This window comes from Corylus avellana, chromosome ca1, assembly GCF_901000735.1.
Source record: "Corylus avellana chromosome ca1, CavTom2PMs-1.0".
NCBI classification, from domain to species: Eukaryota; Viridiplantae; Streptophyta; class Magnoliopsida; order Fagales; family Betulaceae; genus Corylus; species Corylus avellana.
In genome coordinates, this window is record NC_081541.1 from 15,679,472 (window position 1) to 15,704,050 (window position 24,579).

Genomic DNA, 24,579 nt, shown 5'->3' on the forward strand with positions numbered 1-24,579 from the left:
CTTTTAGCTTTTCTTGAATTTGATCCTGTATCTTCACCATGCTTATAGATATGAAATCCTCCACCGCCACCCTCACCACAAAACCCCCCACTGCCTCTTAAATTAAGTCTTGTGTCTTCATCTCGCTAATAGATATGAAATCTCTGCCGCCACCCCTTCCATGATTATAGGCACTTGCGTGGTGGGCGTGGGCGTTGGCATTCGGTTCGATAACTTGTGTGAGGAGCTCATAATGTTTACAGCATTTTTTGACATTCTCCAAAACCTGATATTCCAGTTGTAATAAAATAGTCAGAACAACCTTAAAGAACTAGTCTTTACAACTAACAATGTACACATTAAAAGCGTTTATACTATTACCACAATGAGAGTACGATTTTTAAAGATTTTATAACCCGCACCATGAATCAGTTCGGTGGCCGCCATCCACTTTATTTTTCATCTGATACCATTTCTTTTTTACCTGTTGCATAGTAGAGGTAGGCTTTGTATAATTCATTGCTAGTAAAATGGGTTACCATACACACACACACACACACACACACACACATACACACACACACACACACACACACAACATATATATACCAATCCACCCAATTTTTGGGTTTTACCAACAAAAAAGTACGTTGAAAATACGATGATGACTGAAATGCTTTTGCTGCCTTCAAGTAGGTTTTTTTTAAAATCATTTGCTTTGCATCCATTTCATTTAGGCGATTCTTGCATTCAACCAGGTTTTCGATATCCGCAATGGTATCATCAGTATCGTCAGTGCATGTTGTACCGGTATTAGGCGAGTTATGCTCAGCCATGTCAATCATACTTTTATCAATGGTTTTTGACTTTTTAATTGTTCTCATTGACGTGTCACTGTCACCATACATAGGTCAAACAATGATATAGAGTGCTCAAAATTCAATCTCTACCGTTCACAATGAGGATTCAAGTGTCATGAATATCTCTACAAAGTTTAAGCTCAAGCAGAACACAAATGCATATCGATCGGAGCTGTTGATCATGACAGGACAATATTTCCATAATGCAATTTTTCCTTCATTTTAGCCTTGTCCGAACAGGTCCTTTCCCTGTCTTGATAGCAATTCCAGAAACATAAATTCTCATCCTGCGAAGGCTTTCCAGACAGCAAGACATCCTGTTCGAACAATAGTTCCCAAAACATATTTTTTTGTCCTCCGCAAGGCCCTGTCCGGACAGGCACTTAATGTGTCAAGACACCTCGTAAATTTTATGCCAAAACGTGTTTTTAATGTGGGCCCAAGTCTAGATTTTTGTAGATGTTATAAATACATCTTTATAGAAGAGAAATGGACGAATTTTGCATCTAGAGTTCGTCGTCGTGTGCTAAGAGAGTTTTGATATAGATCGTTAGTTCTCTATCATAGAGTGATTGTTTGTTTTACTTGTTGATTGTTAAAGTAAAGTGAACCGGAGTTCTGGGAAGGGAGATCACGTAGTAGGATTGTGCCAGCTGTCTCGGGAAAGGGCTACTACGGTAGAAGGCAAGTGGGTCGCTTGTTTTATGCAAGATAGTGTCAATTGCAAAGGGTTTGTAAGTGTGAACTTCCTGTAATCCTTTATTCTTTTACTGATTTAGTTGATTTCTTGAATTTAACTGCCCCGTAGAGGTTTTACTTTTAGAGAGTTCTCTAATTGGCTATTTATTGATTATTACATATCTCTTTTGGTTGATTATAAATTGTTAGGTTGGATCTATTTCCACATAATTTTGTGTGTATATATATATATACCAATCCACCTAATATTCGGGTTTTACCAACAAAAAAGTACGTCACAAATACGATGATGACTGAAATACTTTTGCCGCCTTCAAGTAGGTTTTTTTAATATCATTTGCTTTGCATCCATTTCATTTAGGTGATTCATGCATTCAACTAGGTTTTCGATACCGGCATTGGTGGCATCGGTATTATCAGTGCGGGCGGTACCGGTATCAGGCTAGTCAAGGTCAATCACGTCAATCATACTTTTATCAACAGTTTTTAACTTTTTGATTGTTCTCATTGATGTGTCACCGGCACCATACATAGAACTTTTAGTTTCTCTTGAACTACATCCTGTGTCTTCACCACGCTCATAAATATGAAGTACCTGGCCGCCTCTTGAACTTGGTCCTGTGTCTTCACCATGCTCATAGATATGAAATCTCTCGCCGTCAACCCCAGCAAGAAAACCCCCGACCTTGCCTCCACCCCAACCATGATTATGGACACTTTCGTGGTGGGCGTGGGAGTCGGGATTCGTTTCTATAAGTTCTGGATGGACTTGTCCAGACAAAGCAATAGCTGAATGGACAACGGAGGAAAAGAATAATGCTACTGCTAATGACAAAGCTATAAATGCTATTTACATATTTGTTTCAAATGAGAAATTTTCAAGAATTTCTAGATGTGAGCTAGCTAAGGAAGCTTGGGAAACTTTAGAAATCACACATGAAGGAACTAAGGTTGTTAAAACTTTAAAAATTCAAATGTTGGTTTCTCAGTTTGAGGAGATTAGAATGCAGGAAGATGAAACGTTTGATGAATTCTACTCAAAGCTTAGTGTCATTAGAAACTTTACTATTAATTTAGGAAAGAAAATGGATGATGCTAAAGTTGTGAAGAAAATCTTAAGGTCGTTACCTGAGAGGTTTATACCTCAAATTGCTGACATACAATAGAGCAAAGACCTAGACACAATGAGAGTAGAAGCACTTGTAGGTTCACTTTAGACTTTTGAGCTAATTCTTCCTAAACACAAGAACGCCAAGAATATTGCTCTTAAGGCAAAAAAATGTTAAGGTAACTCTTGTGGTTCATCTGATGAGGATTCTGGAAATGAGGAAGAAATAGCTATGTTCGCTAAGAAGTTTAGGAAATTCTTTAGACCCAAGAAAGAAAATTTTAGAAATAGCAATTCACAATTTTCTGAAAAATCTAGAATTGAGAATGTTGAGAAAGGTAAGTCTCCTAGAGGTATCAAGTGTCACGAATGTGGAGGGCATGGGCACATTCGTGTTGACTATGCTAACTTGAGAAAGTCAAATGACAAGGCATTTAATGTGACTCAAAGTGATGAGTCAGACAAGGACGATGCTGAACAGGGAGTTAATTACTTAGCATTTGGAGTTAGTTATGAGAGTGAGCATAAGGATAGTGAGTGTAATTCTCAAGACAAACAAGGTGTGTCCGATCATGAATCAGAAGAGGAAGATGATCTACAAAATGCTTATAATAATCTCTTTATGGAATGCACTAAACTGGAAAAGCTGAATAAGCAGCACTTGAAGAAACTCAAAGAGGTTAATCTTGAAAATGATCAACTTTATGTCACCTTAATTGATTCTCTTGCTGAAAAGCTAAATCAAATGCTACATAATCAGAAACATTCGTTTGATAGAACTGGATTGGGTTTTGATAAATTTGCTATTTTATCTACTAATGTTGCTTCTTCTTCAAAGATGGTTTTTGTGAAACCAATGAACAAAGAAGATAGCTTGGTTGAAAAGAAGGTAATTTATCCTTAAATTTCCAAAGGTGAAAAAGGTAAGGAAACTCTAACTAATTCCTATGTGTCTAGTTCTAAGTCAAGAAGTGTGCAAATGTTAAGGAACCAACCTTCTCAAAAGTTTATTCCGACGTGCATAACGGTGGTAAGATTGGACATATCCGTCCTAAGTGTTTTCAGCTTAACAGTTGAGCCTAAAAGAGAATATTTCTATTCTAGAAATAGTTATGAGAAATTATTCAACATGATAAGGGGCGTAGTAACATGGTTAGATGTCTTGAATAAGAGTCACACATTTGTCCCTGATGTGAAGAAAGTTTGGGTCAAGAAGATTAATACCATTTATCCATTGAGGGGGAGTGGTAATGGACTCACCTAGATTAGGTGGGCACATGACATGCCTAGAATTTATGCATATTTCATTTCTCCTTGGTATTGTAGGGCATTTTTTTTTTTGTTTCCTTGTTCGATGTTCATTGTCTCGTGTATTGTTTCTAAATGCATATCTTGCATGTGTGTGGGGTCAACAATTTTGCACTTTACATCTGATGATTCATATGTGCATGATCTGCTTTGTTTTTCTGGATACTGTTGAGGGAGTAAGAGTCATTCTTCTCATGATTGAATTTGTGCACTCTATACTCGTATTAAGTTTGTATTTTTGATATGTTTTTGGAAGCTCTGATAAGACATTTTTTTTAAGGAAGATAGGTAGTGGTAGTTTAATCAACTTGACCAACTCGTTAGTTGAACCTAGCTCCTAAACATTCCTGCATTTTTCTCCTATGTGCTAAAAGCAAAAATATGAAAATTCAATAAAAAAAAAGAAAAAAAGAAAATTCAATATGCTAAAAGCATAAAATGTAATCAATGACTTATGTTTGCCTTAATGTGTCCCTAAATAAAGAATCAATGACCAAATCATTACGGAAACAGATGGTCACTTAAGGACATAGTGAAAAGCAAATGATTTGTCTTAGGATGAGTGTATCGAATGAGGGAGTCTAGGCCCTAGCATGATAAGGTTTGACTGTTGATTGATTTAGACTGTTTGTCTTTCCTATCCAAGTTGTTTATCTATGTTCTTTTCAACTGATGAAATCTTATTTAATGAGAGATCTCACACACTACACCTTTCGCATGAGTTTATTGAGTTCTTGCTTACTTTGCTGCATTTACGGAACAAGTTGCTTCATACATATGTTGAATCTCTGATGTTTGAGTAGTATGCTGATCACTCTGTTTTGCTAGGGTGTTCATGAGGACGCGCATGAGGTGTTGGATATCAATACAAGTTTTTATTTGTGGTCAATTTTTTTTTTTTTCAAATTTTTTTGGTTTGTGGTTTTAGTTTGGTGTTCTAACAGATTTGGTGAGCTATTCACGATTATATTCTAATCAAATCTATTATATTATTGGTCATTGTTTATTCCTGTTCCACATATGCCTTGATGAATTTTGAGAGTGTCTCAGGAACCATGGAGACCTTATGTCATTCTGAGACAAAAAGGGGGAGTAAATATGGGGGGAGATGATGGGATGTCTCAGCATATTGGTTTTGTCACCAAATTGCCAAATGAGGAGTTTGTACGTATTTTTGTTGGCTTAATTCGGTTCCAAAATGCATAGGCTATTGTTTACACACGCAAACATTGATATAGAATGCTCAAAATCCAATCTTCATCATTCACAATGAGGATTCACGTGTCATGAACATCCCTACAAAGTTTCAGCTCAATCAGATTACAAACGCTTATCGATCGGAGTTGTTGATCATGACAGGACAACATTTTAAGATTGCAATTTTTCCTCCATAGCAGCCCTGTCTGGATAGGCCTTTTCTCTATCCGGACAGCAATTCCAGAAACATAAATTCTCACCCTGCCAAGGCTGTTCAGACAGCAAGACAGCCTGTTCGGACAGCAGTTCCAGAAACGTGTTTTTTCGTCCTCCGCAAGGCCCTATCCGAACAGGCACTTAACCCGTCCGGATAGATTTTTTGCCCAAAACGTGTTTTTAATGTGGGCCCAGGTCTAGGGTTTTTTGTAGATATTATAAATATATCTTTATAGAAGAGAAAGGGACGAATTCTACATCTAGAATTTGTCGTCATGTGCTAAGAGAGTCTTGATATAGATCGTTAGTTCTCTCTCTTAGAGTGATCGTTTGTTTTACTTGTTGATTGTTAAATTGAAGTCAATCGAAGTTCCGTTGAAAGGCGATCACGTAGATGGATTGTGCTAGTTGTCTCTGGAAAGGGTTACTGCGGTAGAAGACAACTGGGTCGCTTGTCTTATGCAAGACAGTGTCAATTGTAAAGGTTTTGTGAGTGTGAACTTCCTGTAATCCTTTATTCTTTTACTAAGTTAGTTGATCTGCTGGGTTTGGCTGCTCCGGAGAGGTTTTACTTTTAAAGAATTCTCTAATTGGTTTCCTCTTCGTAACCAAAATATTTGTGTTCTTTATTGATTATTACATATTTGTTTTGGTTGATTATAAATTGTTGGTCAGATCTATTTCCACCACATAATTTTGTGTGAAACACCTATACATTCAAAATAGGTGTTATTTGGAGTCAATTTGGGTTTTTCATATATATATACACACACACAACATATATACACCAATCCACCCAATATTTAGCTTTTACTAACAAAAAAGAACGTCGAAAATACGATGATGACTGAAATGCTTTTTCTACCTTCAAGTAGGTTTTTTTAAGATCATTTGCTTTGTATCCATTTCATTTAGGCGATTCATGCATTCAACCAGGTTTTCGATACTAGCATTGGTATCATCAGTGAGGGCGGTACCGGTATCAGGCGAGTCAAGGTCAATCAAGTCAATCATACTTTTATCAACGGTTTTTGACTTTTTAATTGTTCTCATTGCCATGTCATCGTCACCATACATAGGTCTTTTAGCTTCTATTGAACTAGATCTTGTGTCTTCACCATGCTCATAGATATGAAATCCTCCGCCTCCACCCACAGTACAGAACCCCCCGCCGCCTCTTGAACTAGGTCATGTGTCTTCACCATGCTCATAGATATGAAATCTCCCGCCGCCACCCTCGCCACAAAACTCCCTGCCCCCACCACGATCCCCACCACGATTATGGACACTTTTGTGGTGGGTGTGGGCGTGGGCGTTGGGATTCGGTTCAATAAGTTGTGTGAGGAGCTCATAATGTCTACAACATCTTTTGACATTTTCCAAAACCTGATATTCTAGCTGTACTAAAATAGTCAGAACAACCTTAAACAACTAGTCTTTACAACTAACAATGTAAACATTAAAAGTGTTTAGACTATTACTACAGTAAGAGTATGATATTTATAGATTTTATGACTCCCACCATTAATTAGTTCGGTGGCCTCCGTCTCCTTTTTTTTTTGGGGAAACTTCACTTTGGCACCCTGAACTTCCACTCGATTTTACATACCTCCTATGAACTTTCAAATCTCTTATTTTGGACCCCTGAACTTTCAACTACTCTCATTGTGGACCACTCTGTCAAATATTAAACGTTATATGACGTTTATACCCTTGACTTTTGTATAAAATTTCAACTTCCAAAACTTAGAGAATGTTAAGTGCCAAAATATTTATATTTTAGCCCTTAAACTTGTATTAATTCCTTAGTGTTGTTAGTTTATGCCATTTTATTCATTTTCTGTATTTTCTGTGTCTTTGTAGGCCTTTAGAAGAAAAGGAAGAAAACCTGGAAGTATTGAGCTTAAAGAGCAAATTCGAGAAAAGTTAGAGGCTCTGGTAGTGCGATCGATCGCAGGGGACTTGCGATTGAGCGCACTACAAGCAAAAGGACTAGACGAGTACAACCTTGCGCTCGTGTGCACACAAGGAGACTCGATCCCAGACATGTGATCAAGCACACACGGGTTGCGATCGATCGCACCCGTGCGCTGGAGAACAGTGAGCTGCGGCCAGAATGCCGTTTCCTTCCATATTAGGGTATCCCAAGTCCTACTTGTAATAGGACTAAACCCTACGAATTTTCTAGGTTTACTAGTGTAACAAGGACTTCTAAAGGCCTATAAATAGACCTCTTAGCTTCTAGGAAAAAGTGTGGAGAAAGAGGCACAAGCTCTAGAAAAGAACTGAAGGCTAGATCAAGAGGAGTTTGGGTTTTTCTTCTCTTCCACCTTTTATTTTTGTTATGTAGCTTATATTTTAATTAGGGCTAGATTGAAGCCCTAGTCATGACTATTTATGATTTAAATATTGGCGCCTTTGCTGCAATTATATTTTAGTGTATTTAATTCGATTAATTCCTGTTTTATTGAATTCCTCATTTGTGTTTGTTTGATCAACATATGCATGTGGTGTGAAGTAGTTAATTAAATTAATTTGGATGACCAAGTCCTAGGTTTAATAAGAGTAACAAAAAAAATCCACACTGGGTTCTTGGGTTAATCAACATAGGGAACCAGGAGTATACACCCATGCCCTAGGCCTCATGCGTTTGTCGATTTCCACAGATTTATGCTTTCTTAAAGAACAACTTAGTATACACCCATGCTAAATCCTTTGAGAAAGAAAAGAATTAGAGTATACACCCAGGGGTGGAATAGAAGAAAATATGGTAATGTGGAGAAGATGATCAAGGAGAAGACAAAGATACTAACCGAACTTCAGAGAATGGAAGGGAGTGATAACTATTCAGCTATCAAACAATTGCAGTTAGACATCGACATCCTAATGGAGCATGAAGACATCAAATGGAAGCAAAGAGCGAAACAGAACTGGTATCAATATGGAGATAGAAATACATCATTCTTTCATGCTTGGGCGAACCACCGAAGGAAAATTAATCACATAAAACAGGTCAAAGATGAAGCATGGGTTAAATGGTCAACGACTGAAGATATTAGTCAGGCCTTTATCCAGTTTTATTAGAAGCTGTTCACTACTGAAGGAACGATGGGGGTGGATGAGTGTCTGGACAGATTGGAAACCAAAGTCACAACTAAAATGAATGATCGGCTTTTAAGACCTTTTGTGGTAGAAGATGTTGAAATAGCATTATCCCAAATGCATCCCTTAAAGTGTCCCAGGCCAGATGGTTTTGCAGCTCGGTTCTACCAAAAAGCATGGGACACGGTTCGTAAGGAGGTAAGTAATGCACTCATCGATTTTCTTAATGGAGGTATTTTTTATGCTGATATAAATAATACCAATATTGTTCTCATTCTTAAGCTGAAAAATCCCTCTCGTATTACTGAATTCCAGCCTATTAGCTTATGCAATGTTACTTATAAGCTTATTGTAAAGGTGCTAGCCAATAGAATGAAGAAGGTGTTGGCGGATGTCATATCCCCCAGCCAAAGTGCATTCATTCTGGGGAGACTGATCATGGACAATGTTCTTATTGCTTTTGAGGCTCTACATACAATGGATACCCGGATGAAAGGAAGGGAAGGGTATAAGGCGTTAAAACTGGATATGAGCAAAGCTTATGACATGCTAGAATGGAATTTATTGGAGAGTGTCATGAAGAAGATTGGCTTTGCAGACCAATGGGCTCAAATGTTGATGACTTGTGTGTGCACTGTAACCTACTCGGTTCTTATAAATGGAGCTCCTTATGGAAAGATTACTCCAACCCAAGGATTACAGCAAGGGCATCCATTATTGCCAGATTTTTTCATTCTATGTGCAGAAGGCCTAAGTACAGCTCTCAATAGGGCCGAAAGGGAAAAGGGGATAATCGGGTTGCCAATTACCCGGGGAGGCACGAAGCTCAACCACCTATTGTTTGCCGATGACAACTTGCTGTTTTGTAAAGCCAACATTCTTGAATGGCTTTGTATCCAATGGATGTTAGAGGTGTATGAATAAGCTTCAGGACAAAAATTGAACAGAGACAAGACCAATATATTTTTTAGTCGTAACACAAAGAATGAGACAATGGAGTATCTTTTATTGGTGGCTAGGGTCAATCCCACACAAACCTATGAGAAATACATAGGTCTACCATCACTATTCACTAGTTGGCTGATCCAGGGCTACTTCTTTTGTAGGGATTAAGGGGAGGATTTGGGATAAAATGAATGGGTGGAAAGAAAAATTTCTCTCACAAGCCAGTAAAGAGGTGTTGCTAAAAGCAGTTGTCCAAGCAATACCAACCTATACTATGAGTGTGTTCCAACTCCCTAAAACCCTTTGCAAAGACATTAATTCCATGATGACACGATTTTGGTGGGGGCATATGGGGAATGATAATAAAGTGACATGGATGAGTTGAGATAAAATGGAGAGATCAAAGGAAGGTGGAGGATTGGGTTTTCGAGATTTGGAAAGCTTTAATATAGCTCTACTTGCGAAGCAAGGATAGCGCTTACTCAAGTATCCAAATTCTTTAGTAGCTCAAATTTTCAAGGAGAAATACTATCCTAATGGAACGTTTCTTGAGACCCCTATGGGAAAGAGGCCGTCGTATGCTTGGCGAAGTATTTGGAATGCAAAGTATATTATGCAAGAAGGCATTGTATGGAGAGTGGGAAATGGGTAAAATATAAAGATATGGGGAGATAAATGGCTGCCTTCACCCATAACTTATGCTATTCAATCCCCGGTTCAGGTGCTTGACCAAGAGGCAAAGGTGTGTGATCTTATTGATAGTGACTCCCAATGGTGGAATATTCTCTTAATTCAGGAAATTTTTCACAGGGAGGAGGCGGAGATGATTTGTGGTATGGCTATATGTCCTCGCACCAAATAATACCACATAGTTTGGATAGGCAACACAAATGGATTATTTTCTGTGCGATCATTTGGCGAAGGAAATTAGTCAAAGGGCTGGTGGGACCTCAACTTCACATTCTATGGCTCATATGTGGAAGAGGATTTGGCGAATTCAAGGTCCGAGGGTGGTGAAGCTGTTTCTTTGGTAGGCATGTAGCAATATTTTGCCCACTAAGGAGAACCTTCACAAGAGGAAAATTACGCAAGACCCCTTATGCCCGATATGTTGTGTGGAGGTGGAGACTGTTGAACATGTCCTATGGAGTTGCCCTGCAGCCAAGGCTGTATGGTTGGTATGTAACTCAAAAATTCAAAAAGCTACTAGTGATGAGGATGCTTTTTGCAACATTTTGGAAAAACTAATGGGACGTATGGATGACTTGGAGATTGACTTGGTGGCATGTGTGGCTAGACACCTATGGTTAAGGAGAAATAAGGTTGTCTTTGGCGAGGAACTGATACTCCCTATGACAATCTACCAGCTTGTGGTAGATCAACTAGAAGCTTACACGAAGGCTATACAGGACTCCTCTAGTGAGTCAAGGCAGGTGCGATCCAATGTATTGGAAGTTTGGCAAGCGCTAGCTTTAAGAATGGTAAAGATTAATTGGGATGCGGCCATTAACAAGCAAGAAAAGAAAATGGGAGTGGGGGTGGTTATAAGAGATCATTTTGGGGATGTTATAGTTGTCAAAGGAATGATGCACCCATTCATTTTCGATCCAACGGTGGCATAAGCGACGGCGGTGTGGGCTGTAGCGGACCTTGCTCGTCAACTGGGGCTTAGCAATGTGAAGCTTGAGGGTGACTCTCTTCACAACTGCCATTCTTGGGAGATTTCATATGTTAGACGCTCAGCCAATGAAGTTGCTCATCGTGTGGCAAAAATGGCAGTTTCTTTAGATGATAGTCATTGTTGGTTCGATACCATTACCCTCTGTATTAGAGAGCTTGTAATTGCTGAGAAGTTTTCTCATGATTAATGAAATTCAATCAGTTACCCTTCAAAAAAAAAAAAAAAAAAAAAAATTGATGAATCCAATGTTAATTACTTAATTTGATAGTATGATCTCATTAAATTATATCATATGATTAATGATATAAATTATTATCATTTTAACTTATTATCTTTTTTTTTTTTTTAATTGAACTTATTATCTAATTGTAATGCGCAAACTCCTAAGTCCTAAATTTTTAATGATTTAATGGTCATACACTCATGCTTAAATTATATGATCATATTATCTCACAAATCACAATTCATATTAATATAATAATATTATTTTAGATCTAAGATCATGTGATATGCATTTTCTAAGTATAAATTTTCTAATAATGCTTTGATTAAATGACTGATGGCACAATAAATTATACAGTTATATCATATGATTATATCATATGATATAACGATTAATGATTATATCAAACATTTATTATTAGTTACTATATATATTTTATATTTCTTATATGTGTTTATATAATATGTACATACATATACACATATATAAATAACAAAATAAAATTAAGTTATATAGTATATTAGTATATTTGTTATTATTGAGTAATATTGACTATATATTGTTATTTGTTACTTAATAAAAAATATATGAGTTGAGTCTAATAAGCGAGTCGAACCTTATTTGAGCTTCCTCACGAGCCTAGCCGAGCAGAGCCGAGCCGTGCTTACTTCATTTAATATTCGAGCTAAAATTTGTGTTCACGAAGTGCCTCATTTAATAATCGAGTTAAGCACGAACCGAGCTTATACGAGCCGATCCTGAGCTCGCGAGCGAGCGGCTTCTTCACTTAACACCCCTATTTGGAGGTGTTGATATTTAATCACCCTAAATCAAAGGAATTTGATTAGGATTATAGTCCATCTATAAGCTCAATAAATAAAGCCTTTTGTATTACAAATTCAACAATAAATAAGATCAAAATTTTAACCAGTGGACATAGATCATATGCCGAATAATGTAAAATTTCGTGTGTTTATTTTTTTATACGGTTTTTGTATTTTATTTTTATTTTATTATTAATTTCTTCATAGTATGAGAGCTGTCGGCTAACACTACTGTGTGTGATGGTCATCGATTATGTTTTTTTTTTTTTTTTTTGGCTCTCATTTGATCATAGAAAAGTTTTATTAAAAAAAATATATATATTTTGACTCAATTTGTTAATGTGTTTTTGAGTGTTTTTTTTGTTAGTTTGAAAAAGTGTTATGATGTGACAATAGGTTTTCTTTTTTAGGAGTGTTTTGTGTTTAGATTGTTTTTTAATTTTTAGTTTTGAGAATAAAAACAAAAGGCATAAAATAAAAATTTTAACAAATGAAGCCAAGATAAATAAAAACCAGAACAATTTGATTGCAGATGGAAGATCCTTATATTAAGTGGAGACACTAAAATAAACGATTAGTGTAATTTTGATGAACTCAATTTCACTAGTTAGAGCTTTTTGGATTAGATGTATTACACAATTTTAAACCAAATCATATAAAATATGTATAGTTTGAGAGTGCGTTTTTAAAAAAATTGCGATATAAAAACATATAAAAATATGCGCTTCAAATAGTATGCAAGATGATGCGTTTTTAAAAACGCACAATTTTAAAGGTCAAATTGCAATTTTATCAAATGCTTAATTACGTTTTCAAATAACTTATTTTAAAATCACTATTTTAAAATTACACATTTTAAAATCTTAAACCAAAAATCATAAGAAGAAGATCCCATCCACATCTCGATTGTTTTAAGTCAAAATTAGGTTGGGGAATGCTAGGTGCTTTTTTAGTATTCTTTTGATGTCCTCCTAGTTCTAGGTCGATATTATTTAAAAAATAAAAAATAAAAAAGAAAGTTGTCCTTATTTCTTATTTGGAAAATAATATCGACCTAAAATTAGGAAAACATTAGGAGAGAACACTAGGAAAGCACCTATTATTTTCCAAATTGGGTCTCCTCCCCCTTCCAAACATCAAGAGAATACTAGAAAAACACTTATCATTTTTTAAATTGGGTCTCCTCCCCCCTCCTCATGTTGTTGCTAAAAAAAGAAAAACAGAAAGAAAAAAAAAAGAGAATCAAAATTGTGTCTAGCAAAATAACAAAGGCCTACGAGTCACCTAGCTGGAATTGGGGCCATGAAGGCCCAAATTATTAGGCCTCGTAATTTGACGCTAGCCCTACCCCATGGGCGACTCAGAAGGCCGATAGAATATTCCACAAAAGAAAAACCCTAACCCTAACCCTAGATACCCCGACCACTTACCCTCACGTGACAAGCAGCTGACTAAGAAAGCAGAATAGAGCGCCGCAATGACCCTATCAACATAAAAGTACAAATTCTCTAAGGAGGACCGTCCGATCCGCCACCACGTCACCGATCCGCGTGAATTCGCATTTCAACGGCTCCGATCGCGGTTGCAGAGCTACTGGTAGAACGAGAACGAAGAACCTAGCTCCTCTCTCTCTGTTCTCTTTCCCTTCCCTGTTTTTCAAATTTCTAATTTTGATTATTCTTTTCCTAGAAAATAAAAGATTTTTTTTCGAGAAAGTGTTTTCTGAGTCGACGAGGATGAAGGTGATGGAGGACCAGGTAGAATTCGAAGAGGAAGAGGAGGTTTTGGTTTTGTACGAAGAAGGCGGTGAAGACGAGGCCGTCGATGGCGCGGAAGAAGGTGAAGAGGAGGAGGACGGTGATGATGACGATGAGGACGAAGATGATGATGATGATGATGAGGATGAAGATGATGACGGTGATGTACAGGAGGTTGTACCTTCCTCCGGTGGTCCTCCGGTGCAGTCTGTAGATGATGACGAGGACGACGATGAGGACGACGACGACGATGATGAGGATGGCGATGACGATGATGATGATGGTGAAGGCGATGATGACGATGACGACGACGACGAAGATGAAGATGAGGAAGCTCAAGGGGAGGTAATACAGGTTTTTTTTTTTTAGAAAAAAAAAATTATTTTCAAAATTCTGTTTAATATTTTAGATTTTTTGTGGGTAAGATTTTTTCAGATCTGGTATTTTATATTTATTTCTATGTTATTTGTAGTAAAAAAGAATGTTTATATCTGCCACTTAGTTTGATTTCTCGATTAATTTTTTTTTTTTTTCCTGAGCGATTTCTCAATTGTTTATTTGAAGAGCAAGCTTGTTTTTGGCGTATTTCTGTTCTGCTCTTTTTCTTGTTATTTTTTTGGTGCATATTTGTGGATTTCCAATATTTTCTCTTTAGATCTGTTTATCTCTCAGTTTTGGTAGATAGTCCTTTATCTTTCGTAATGAATATATTCGTATATTTAATTTAATGATAAAAGAAACTGTATATAGATATATTAGAGGTTATTGTATTCTCTATTTGTATGCTCTAATTTTACAGTGATTAAGTATTATTGTCATCTCTGTTCTTGTCTGGTCAGATCTGTAAGATCTGAAGCGTTTACTTACTATCTATATTTCTCTATTTATATTAGGTTTTCAGATTTCTTATGTTATGAGGGAACATATATAGAATTCAGTAACTGCTTACTTGTTTGATTTGATTTTTATTCTCTCCAAAGTTGAATTGAGAAGCTGGGAATCTTAATTTCCTTTTCGTTTGTTGATTGGCAATTTTTTCTCTTCAGATTTTCTCTTCATGTTATAGTAGATCATGCTAAATTTAAAATATTTTGTGCTATGGAGCTTGATTTTGTTGATCTTTGTTACCACCATCTAGTTAAGAAGTTTTGTTTTCTCATATATCTCTTAGGCCTTATCACAGGCAGAGATACACAGGCTGCTTATGGTGGGGCAGATCCACATCTAGCATACTGATACTTTCATGTTCATGAAATTTTCCCCTAACCGAACCCAAAAAACCTAAATCTCATAGAAAGACTCTTTACCCCATAAATCTCTTATCCATGAAGGAACCCAAAAAACCTAATCTTTAAAAAGAGAAGTGCTGCTTGGCTGCAAGGGCACTGGTTAGCTTGCTAAAGAGATTCAGAGCCTTTTAGTTTTTGTTTTCCCCTATTGTTTGCTTGTTGGTTGTATGAATTCTCTCTTCTGGGCATCCCTTTTCTTTAGTTAGTTAATGTTTCTTCTGTTCTGACTTGTTCCTGTCTAAACTTTCTATGGCATCTATGAAATAATCTATAGGAGGATCTGGGAACTGACTACCTTGTCAGGCCAGTAGGCCGTGCCGAGGATGAGGAAGATGCCAGTGATTTTGAACCGGAGGAGAACGGTGAGGAGGAAGATGTTGAGGAAGAGGATGAAGATGACGATGATGGTGATGCCGGTGGGAAGGTTGATGCTCCAGCAAAGAGGAAGAGGTCGGGTAAAGATGATTCGGACGATGATGACGGTGGAGAGGATGACGAGAGACCATCCAAGCGATAGGGTTCGGCCTACCTTGGTTTGAGGTCTGACCATTGAAACATAGGTCAATCTCTCTCTTTCTCTCTTTCTTAAATCCATCTCCTCTTTGTAGAAAGAAGGATACAATGGTTCATGGTTTCCGTTCTTAGTTGGTGTATTATCAAGGTAGCAGTTAGGGTCATGAGTCTCATCTGGTAATGCCTAGTTGTTATGTGGGGGTTGAAGAACTCTGGTTTAGGATTTTTCTGTAAGTTATGGATTTAGATGAGGTTGTAGACTTTGGAAGACTTTATCATCATCTATTAGGTTGACTGCAGATTTTCTAGGTTGGGTCCTTGTGCTTTATTTTTCTGGATTGTTGAACGGTTGGTGGATCTTATATGGTTTTTATGTGATGTTGTTTTTAAAATTTTGATTTCATCGTCTTTTTTGTTGTTATTATTATTATTATTTACTCTTCTACATACTCATGAAAATTGATGAGTTCTTGAGTAGTGTGGCGAATGAGTGGGGAAGAAAGCAATTCACGGCTACCCAACCCCTCCTTTAATCTTATGTTAGTTGGAATAGTGCAATGCTTTTTGATGGTGTTGCCTAGAAAATAGATTTAGTGTGCTCCTATGGTGGGTGGGGACGTGGTTGGAAGAAGAGGATAAGATAAGCATGGAGATGGTGCTGATGTGATTCTGATTTTCGTGTTTTTTATTTTATTTTTTTTCATGTTAACTTATTCTTATCTAGGAGGATGTGGGTAATTCAAAAAGCCTTTTTTTTTTTTTTGACCTTTCACATGCCAAAGCTGAAACCACTTTCTAATCAATTATTCCACGGCGTTATCTATTTATCGTAAAAGACACAAATAGACAACTGAAAATGATTTTTACCCATTGGAGGAGAGAGGGGGAAAGAGAGAACAATTTTTGGTACCATTGGAAAGTTTCAGGCATTATTTATTACTATTTGCTGGCTCAATACGAAAAAGGTTGGTAAAAAAAAAAAAAGGGGGTGGAAAATACTTTATATGGGTAGTGGGTCCTCCGAATGCACAGGCAATTGGACATTTAAGACTTGGTTTTACTGTCTTGTCCTTGCCATACTGGTGCCAAGTTGCTAAAACAGCCATCAAACCACCAAATTAGGGGGTTATTCCGTCATTCTGCACACTCTTCAATTAAAGCATCTTTTTCCATGATTTACTGACCTGAATTTGAAATTGTGAACAGATGGATGGCGATGGCATTGATTGCTGGAACCCAGAGGGAGAGCAATGAAAGCGACGGAGAAAGAAGAGCCGTTGATGTGGGAACGTAGCCCCCAGCTTTCCAATCTGGGAATCTACCAAACGAACATGATGATGACATGACAAACATCTGCTGGGCTAAGCTGGGCCCAACATTCCAAGAGTTTATATTCAGCCCACTTTTGAGTTAAGCCCTAAAGTTGAGATTAGAGGAACTTGGACTGGCATGGGCATTGTTTTATGGACTTGGGCCCTATGACCAAACCAAGCAACCCTGCCGAAAGAAAAATAATAATAATGGGCTCAATTGGAAATGCTTTTTTGGGTAAAAAAAAGCATTAAGAAACAATTCAAATACACTACAACTATAAAGTATAAAACATCTAAAAAGTTTTGTCAAAGGAACCTAATATCCATTACGACTCTACAGTCCATTCAGAACTTTAGATTAAATGATGAAAGACCAAAAGAGTTTTCATATTGCCCATAATTTATTTATTTTTATTTTTTATAAAAAAATTAAAAAAAAAATTGAGTGGCATTGTACACTTCTGACCCCGACCATTTTTGCAATTCAATTTTTTTTTTTTTTTTTTTAAATAAAAAAGTAAAAAATTAGGGGGTAATATGGAAATTTTGTATGAAATTAGTGAGATTGAAAAAATTTACAGAGTTGGGGTGCATTGCAAAAGTGAAGCGTTAATTGGTCGAAATGAAAATCTCTCCAAACTTTGGAGGGGTAAAGTGTAATTTTTCCTAAAAAAAAATAACAATTTTTTATTTTATTTTATTATTTAAATATATGTCCGACGTTAGGCTGCCAAAATTTGGCAACCGCATAGCAAGACTCTTCACTAACCGCCTATGCAGTTAACGGTTAATAACCTTAATAACTCTTAACTGCTTTTTTTAAAAAAAAATTAAAAAAATTCAATTTTTTTTAATTTTTTTTAAATAAAAACCAAAATAAAGTCGTTTATATGGTAATATGATAATACCCTACTATATACGACATCATTTCTAAATTTTTATATATATTTAAACACAACACGACATTGTTTCATGTATATATATATATATATATATATACATATATATATATATATATATATATATATATAGGGATAAATGCAAAATTGGTCTATGTGGTTAACCTAAATTACAAATAATTTCCTGTGGTATAAAAAATAATTTATAGATCCCTGTAGTTGGCTTAAATTACAAATCATTCAATGTGGTATAAAAAATAATTGATAAGTCTTTAGGGTAGGCCAAAATAACAGTTTACTTCCTAAAATCAATTTCCGCTATGTAACTTAACAAAATCTATTACTTTGTCACGTCATACTACTGCAGTAAATTAACCTAATTTCTTCTATCCTTGAAATTTTACTCAATGCGTAACCCTCACTTATTTTCATCTTCCTTGTCATGATTTAGGAGCATTTTGCAAGAATTTGATCGTCGCATTTTGTGAAGTGGCTGAGGAAGATGAAGATGAGGGAGGGTTATGCATGGTGTAAAATTTTGGGGACATAAGAGATTATGTTAATTTACTGTACTAATATTAGGTTAATTTACTGTAGTAGTATGACGTGCAGTGAGAGCTGATTTATTATCTTAGCTGTCGTCGTAAAATGATGTGAAAAATCATAATTGTTATTTTTGAAAGTCTGAAATTAATAATAACACGTGTCGCGTTTTTATTGGGTATGACGTGGCAAAGTGATAGATTTTGTTAATTACTTAATGGAAATTGATTTCACGAAGTAAACTATTATTTTGGCATACCTTGAGTACCTATAAATTCTTTTTTTTATACCATAGGGAATGATTTGTAATTTAGGCCAACTACAAGGACTAATTTTATATTTATCTCATGTAAATATAATATATATTATATAATATACATAAAGGCGGTTAACGGTTAGCGGTTTTTCCTAACCGCCTTCAAAAGCGGTTTTTCCTAACCGCCTTAGTGGGCGGTTAATAACCACTCGCCTTTTCACCTCTAGTTTTAGGTAGCTTAAAGTTTGGGGTCTTGCAACTTATCTATTTTATGCTGGTTGAATTTTAGGCTTCGTTTGTTTCAACGGAAAATAATAGTCAATGGAAAATATTTTCGGTTTAATCGAAAAAACCTCTTTAATTTCCATAAAATGGTGTTCATTTTTGAAAACCGTAAACTATTTTTCGACTTTGAGCATCTCATTCTCAAATCGATATATCCAGTAGGACGTTGTAGAGACCTCGAACGATTTCATTGGGACCCAGCCGAGAATCCACTGGGACCGGGTTAGGACTTTATCAGGACCCGGTTGGGACCCCACTGAGAACCTAGTTGGGACTCACCACGACTCGGTCAGGACCACATCGGGACTCAACCGAGAACTTGGTCAGGACTTGCTAGACCACTATCTGGACTTTGTTGGGACCTGGGTGGGACATCACCAAGACTAGCTTGGGACTCATCAAGCATCATTGGGACTTTGCATGGACTCAGTCTAGACACTGTCAAGACCTCGATGAGACACCGCTCAGACATCACTAGGACTTGGTCATGATACTACCAAGACCTATACGGAACTCGCCAAGACTTGGTCGAGACATTGTCGGAACATGGCCAGGACTCACCGGGCCACTGCCCGGACATCTCCAGAACCTGGTCAAGATACCGCCAAGACTTGGCTGAGACACCGAGACAACTTGGTTGAGACTGGGCCTTGGCCAAGTCATCGTCGGAACTCGGTTAAGACATTATCGTAATTTAAAGTTCATTATGACATCACAAACTTTATCCGTAATACAATGAGTCACATGCGTCATAAATACAACTAAACTAACCATACTAACTTATGGCAAGATAGCTCTTCAAAGTAGTAGAAGCCTCCTGCAAACCTCAAGGGTAAAAGTCTCATGAAGATCTCTATTATCAATCACCTCAAGTAAGCCTGCAATAATTGTGTTTGGTGGATTACCCCAATTGAATCCACGATTACACTAGCGAACAAGTGAGTCTACAGTCTTAGTAAGTTCAAGCAAATTGACCATTTGTAATTAGAACCCTTCTTTATTTGAAAATCTATCTTAAAACCATTGTTTACTAAACAACCATGTATGCAGGGTTTTCACAAATGAGTTTTAATAAACGAATGGCTAAATGGTAAATTAGGTGATAGACTATTTGATACATAGTAATAAATCGTAATAATATTTCCTTGCATTTTCTTACTAGATAATTAATTTCACATTTCGTAATATGAAGCGGTAAAACAGTTCATAACATAATGAGTAAAACATCAGTTAAAAATCATCATAATTTAAGAACATAGCTTTGCGTAACATAACATATTATAACATGACATGCATCTTATAACATGCATAACATCATAAGTGGAATTATACTCCCACTTATCCCCTGGAGTTTGCTAAGTGTTACCCCACTTAGCGGCAAGGTTGCTAATAATTTCTCCTCTCATAGCTTTGAGGTGTTAAGCGTATTTCCCCACTTAACTGCCGGGCTTTAACCCATTCCTAACATTTGGGTGTTAGGCATATAATCCCCACCTAACTGCTGGGCTCTGACATGCATCATACATAACATCATATCTTTCATATTAGCATCCTTTTCGCAAATATTTTTTCTTTCTAAAACTCAACTTCTTTTCATAAATCATTTCGTTTGGAAATACATTTTCATTTAACACATATGTAAAACATTTCATAATACATTCATACGTGTAATGAAAATAACTGGGCTCAACAAAATATACGTAACATACTTTTGTAAAATAATGCAAGGTCAGTAAGTTTGAACTTACCATTTGAGCTTAGTCTCCTTTGTCGGTACAATTTCTGCAGGAAATAGATGCTCCCCATTTCATTTGAAATGGAGAGGAGCCATTTAAGCAAAATGGTGTAAATATAGAGAAAAAAATATCCTCATCTTTTAAGAGAATGACAATTATGTCCCAACATTTTGTCTAAATGACTCATCTCCATTTCAAATGAAATGGAGAGGATCCATTTCCCTTTCTACATTAATATTGTAGTTTTCACATTAGTATGTATTCTTTCATTTCCTATTCATAATCCTTATTTCAAATCCTAGGATCCTTATTTCAAATACTACTGATGTACGTCCTATAATAACCTGCCAATTAAAGCTGTGCTGGTCACGAAACAACTATTGGATCTAAGGCCCATATATCACATCCACTCACACATTTGACCATAGAGTTAACATGTATAGTAAGCCCATGACTGTTATCCTACACGTACAAGTGTACCATGTCATACGATGCAATTAATCTTATCCGTCTTTTACATGCATGTTCTTAAAATCTCATCATGTTCATTATATTGTTTAAGCAGCACATTTTCACAAAATGTAGAGTTCATAGCGTAGCAAAAATGTGTTTCATGAGAGTTGTAAAAATGCAAGTTTGGTACACAAAATAATTGTGCAATGTAGGAAAAATAACGGCTAGTATCATGTGAGTTTGTACTCACCCGGGTTGTAAAGCTCTTCCAAAGGTCCATCTGGTAGTTCCAAACTCTCCAAATCTGTGAAAAGCCTTGTATCGGTTTTATGTCTAAGCTAAAACAAGTCTTAATCCTAAAACTTTGTAAACAGGGGTTGCTATTTAAATGTTTGTCTAAACTAGGCGAACGTTCGGGCTCGAGGCCGAATGTTTGGCCAAAACATTTTAGGCAGAAATCACATTTTGGTCCAACAGGCTTCTAAGCAGTTCTAAACTGGTTCTAAGGTTATAAAAAGGATCTCTAACACATCTTGGCCCAAAACAATATCACCATGCAACAAGAAATATGCTAAACAATGATGAAACACTAAATCATGCTAAAATCAAGGTTAAAACCTATAAAGACATTATAACCCTAAAAACTCCAACCAAACCATGGAATAAAATCTAAGTAGAGTAACAACTAAATAAAACACGAAGTTGGTCAAGAAGATTACCTCTCTTTGAGCAAAACTTCCAAGAAAAGCCCTCATCCTCTCTCAAATCTCACCAAATACTCAAGTTGAGTTTGTTTATGGCTCCAAAGGCATAATTGGGTTATGACGGGGACGAGAGGGGGTGGGGAGGGTGGCGGGTGTAGGCCAAGAAAAGCTGAGGCTTCTGCTGTGACAGTCTGTAGTGCAACGAACATTCGGTCGTCCATGGCCGAACGTTCGGTGTAGTGTGTGTACAGTGGTTCATAGTTGCAGGCATACATTCGGTCATTACCCACTGGGTCAAAATTGGTTCAACAAACGTTTTGTGTGGCCCCCTCGTGAACATTCGATGTACTGTTTATCCAGCAGTTTCTTGGTTTTGGTTGAGAACGTTCAACAGTCCTTCTGGCTAACGTTCTGCCAGTGAAGAAAAACCCTCAAAACTATCCTAAACAAGTCCTAATGATTCGAGAACCCTTGCTAACCCTTTGACTAAGCTAATTATAGCTTAGTAATTACCCAGGGCACTACAATGACTTAACACAGTTAGAGCCTTTTGTCTCTATGTCAAACCCTAGTAGAGCTGGGGTGTCAGCGTAAATTTGGGGTTCTCCCACATCCTCACCTTGCGTTCCGCCCCCCCCCCTCTTTCATTGTTCTTTTCTCCCCTCCATTTCCCGATCTGTTTCCCCTACTCTTTCCACGATCTTTTCCCACGCTCCCTTCCCCCCTCTCTTCCCCAATCTGTGTTTATTTTCTTTTTGTGTTTGTTTTTGGATTTCGCTTTCTTTTCCCTATTGTTGTTCTTTGTCTGATTGTCTGTTTTTTCTTGCTAGGTGTTTGTTTGGGCACACTTAGTGGGTGCCACTCATAGGGGATTCACTTAAACTTCCCCCAAGTTCTTTGAGTGCGCCGCCGATCTCCTCCGTGCCAGCTTTGCCGTCTACTATCTTCTGCCGAGTCTTTTCACGCATCCCCACCACGATGTGCTTCCAACACCACCTACGCATCAGCTTCCGGCAAGCACGCGAACGACTTTTCTTCTGGCTATTGACATCCGCTTAGTGTGCTCCTGTTTTTTAATTTTGAATTGTATTGCTTTGATTTTCCCTGTATTTTGGTTGGGTTGTGTTGCTATCCTTATATTTTCCTTGTTTTTCTTGCTGCTTGTAATAAGGCCATGCCCTCTCTCTTGATCTGATCGCTTGTTATTTTGGTCCAGACCCCTAAGGTTGTGGATGTGGACGATATCCTGGCTTCGGGTCGAGGAGGATGGGTGTCGGCATGGGGTCCGTTTGATCACAGAGTCGAGGAATAAGAGCTACCTATGCATTAGTTTGTGTCTACCTAGCACATGTTTGTTATTCCAATTGAAGATTAGTTATAGGTTAGCGGATGTTTGGCGTCTTTGAATTGTAATCTTTTAGCTCCGGCTTTGATCTTTTATCTTCGATTAGGATCTTTCAGAACGTTATGTTCTGTGATTGTAAGAGTTTTAATGCTCTTGGCTTCTGTATTAATAAGATAAGAATGATTTTCCTTCCAAAAAAAAAAAAGACAACATAATATTCCAAGAATATTCTAGAGCTTCTAATTTATTAACATAAAACAATATAACTAAAATGCTATTGATTATACAAAATACCCAAAACAATGCCGAACAATGCATTAATACAAATCTACCCGACTATCTGAACTCGAGACAAAACTGTACCAGCTGGAGATCTTGTACATCTCAAGAATGAACCTCTAAGCATGACATAGAATTAATTACCTTGATTGTCCATTCCCGCAAGCACTACAAAAACTGTGAAGTAGTGAGTCAATTGATTTTCGATAATATAAATCATTGTTCAATCATTTAAAGTAAGTTTAAAGACAAGAGATTTTATCAAAGTGTTGTACAATTAGTTTGTGTTTTATGATCATCTTTCTTCAGACCTCTTGTCATGAGCTCCCAACCTGCTTATGTACTATTATATCCTCCCACTTTAGATATTTACCTTTTTGGTGCTGGCAACTACACCGCCCCAGCTTAGTTATATATTAGGCTTGTTGGACGCTTATACCCCTATCCACTGAGTTGCCGACACTTCCTTGCGACAAATGCCCCATCTTGTCCTTAAGATGGCTATCTTAGTAGCCCATTTTTATTGACAATGTGTACGCAATTGAAATCAAACTATAAATAAAACTACAAGAATATGTATTGTTGAATATCAACATTATCCTCAATAAGTAAGAATACTTACCATAGACTGTAGGTATGATCATCATCGGTAATTACTGCAATATGGTCTTTCATCAGTCAATGGTCACTCTATTGAACCCATACTAAATATTTAATCATTTTTATACCCCAATAGACCAAACCCTATTTATTACCCTTAAATCGTTATTGACACATTTTATTACATTATTCTTAATCTGAGACAATTATTAAAACACTTGAAAGCTTGGATTCATATTTGGTTACGAGGCTAAGCTAATGGTCAGTACCACCAAATACAAACCAGAATTATTATATAAGACATAAATAGCTAAATAACAATATTGTAAATTAAATACAATAGAATATATATATATATATATATATATATATATATATATATATATATATATATGCTAAATGAGTCTTTAATACAAGTCCATATATTTAGTTCTTTTATTAAATATAAATAGCATATTTGTGTCT

The 24,579-nt window shown here is 36.7% G+C and overlaps 1 protein-coding gene across 3 annotated transcripts; it reads left to right on the forward strand.

The window, feature by feature from the left end:
• Nucleotides 1-13,591: 13,591 nt before the first annotated feature.
• Nucleotides 13,592-17,196, forward strand: LOC132167392 (uncharacterized). Of its 3 annotated transcripts, none has more exons than XM_059578353.1 (3): nucleotides 13,592-13,738; nucleotides 13,832-14,244; nucleotides 15,463-16,104. In XM_059578353.1, exons 2-3 carry the CDS (start codon nucleotides 13,879-13,881, stop codon nucleotides 15,703-15,705), a joined length of 609 nt encoding a protein of 202 aa, XP_059434336.1. In that variant the 5' UTR covers nucleotides 13,592-13,738; nucleotides 13,832-13,878; the 3' UTR covers nucleotides 15,706-16,104. The 3 variants fall into 3 exon arrangements, with proteins under 3 accessions (XP_059434336.1, XP_059434337.1, XP_059434338.1); XM_059578354.1 differs by having other exon boundaries at nucleotides 13,842-14,244; XM_059578355.1 differs by lacking the exon at nucleotides 13,592-13,738 and adding an exon at nucleotides 16,908-17,196 and having other exon boundaries at nucleotides 13,795-14,244; nucleotides 15,463-15,748.
• Nucleotides 17,197-24,579: the final 7,383 nt, after the last annotated feature.

Excerpts from the sequence above, each read along its gene's own strand:
- LOC132167392 (XM_059578353.1), top strand. The coding sequence starts at position 13,879 with ATGAAGGTGATGGAGGACCAGGTAGAATTCGAAGAGGAAGAGGAGGTT. Across the intron at positions 14,245-15,462 it reads ATGAGGAAGCTCAAGGGGAG|GAGGATCTGGGAACTGACTA; the intron begins GTAATACAGGTT and ends AATAATCTATAG.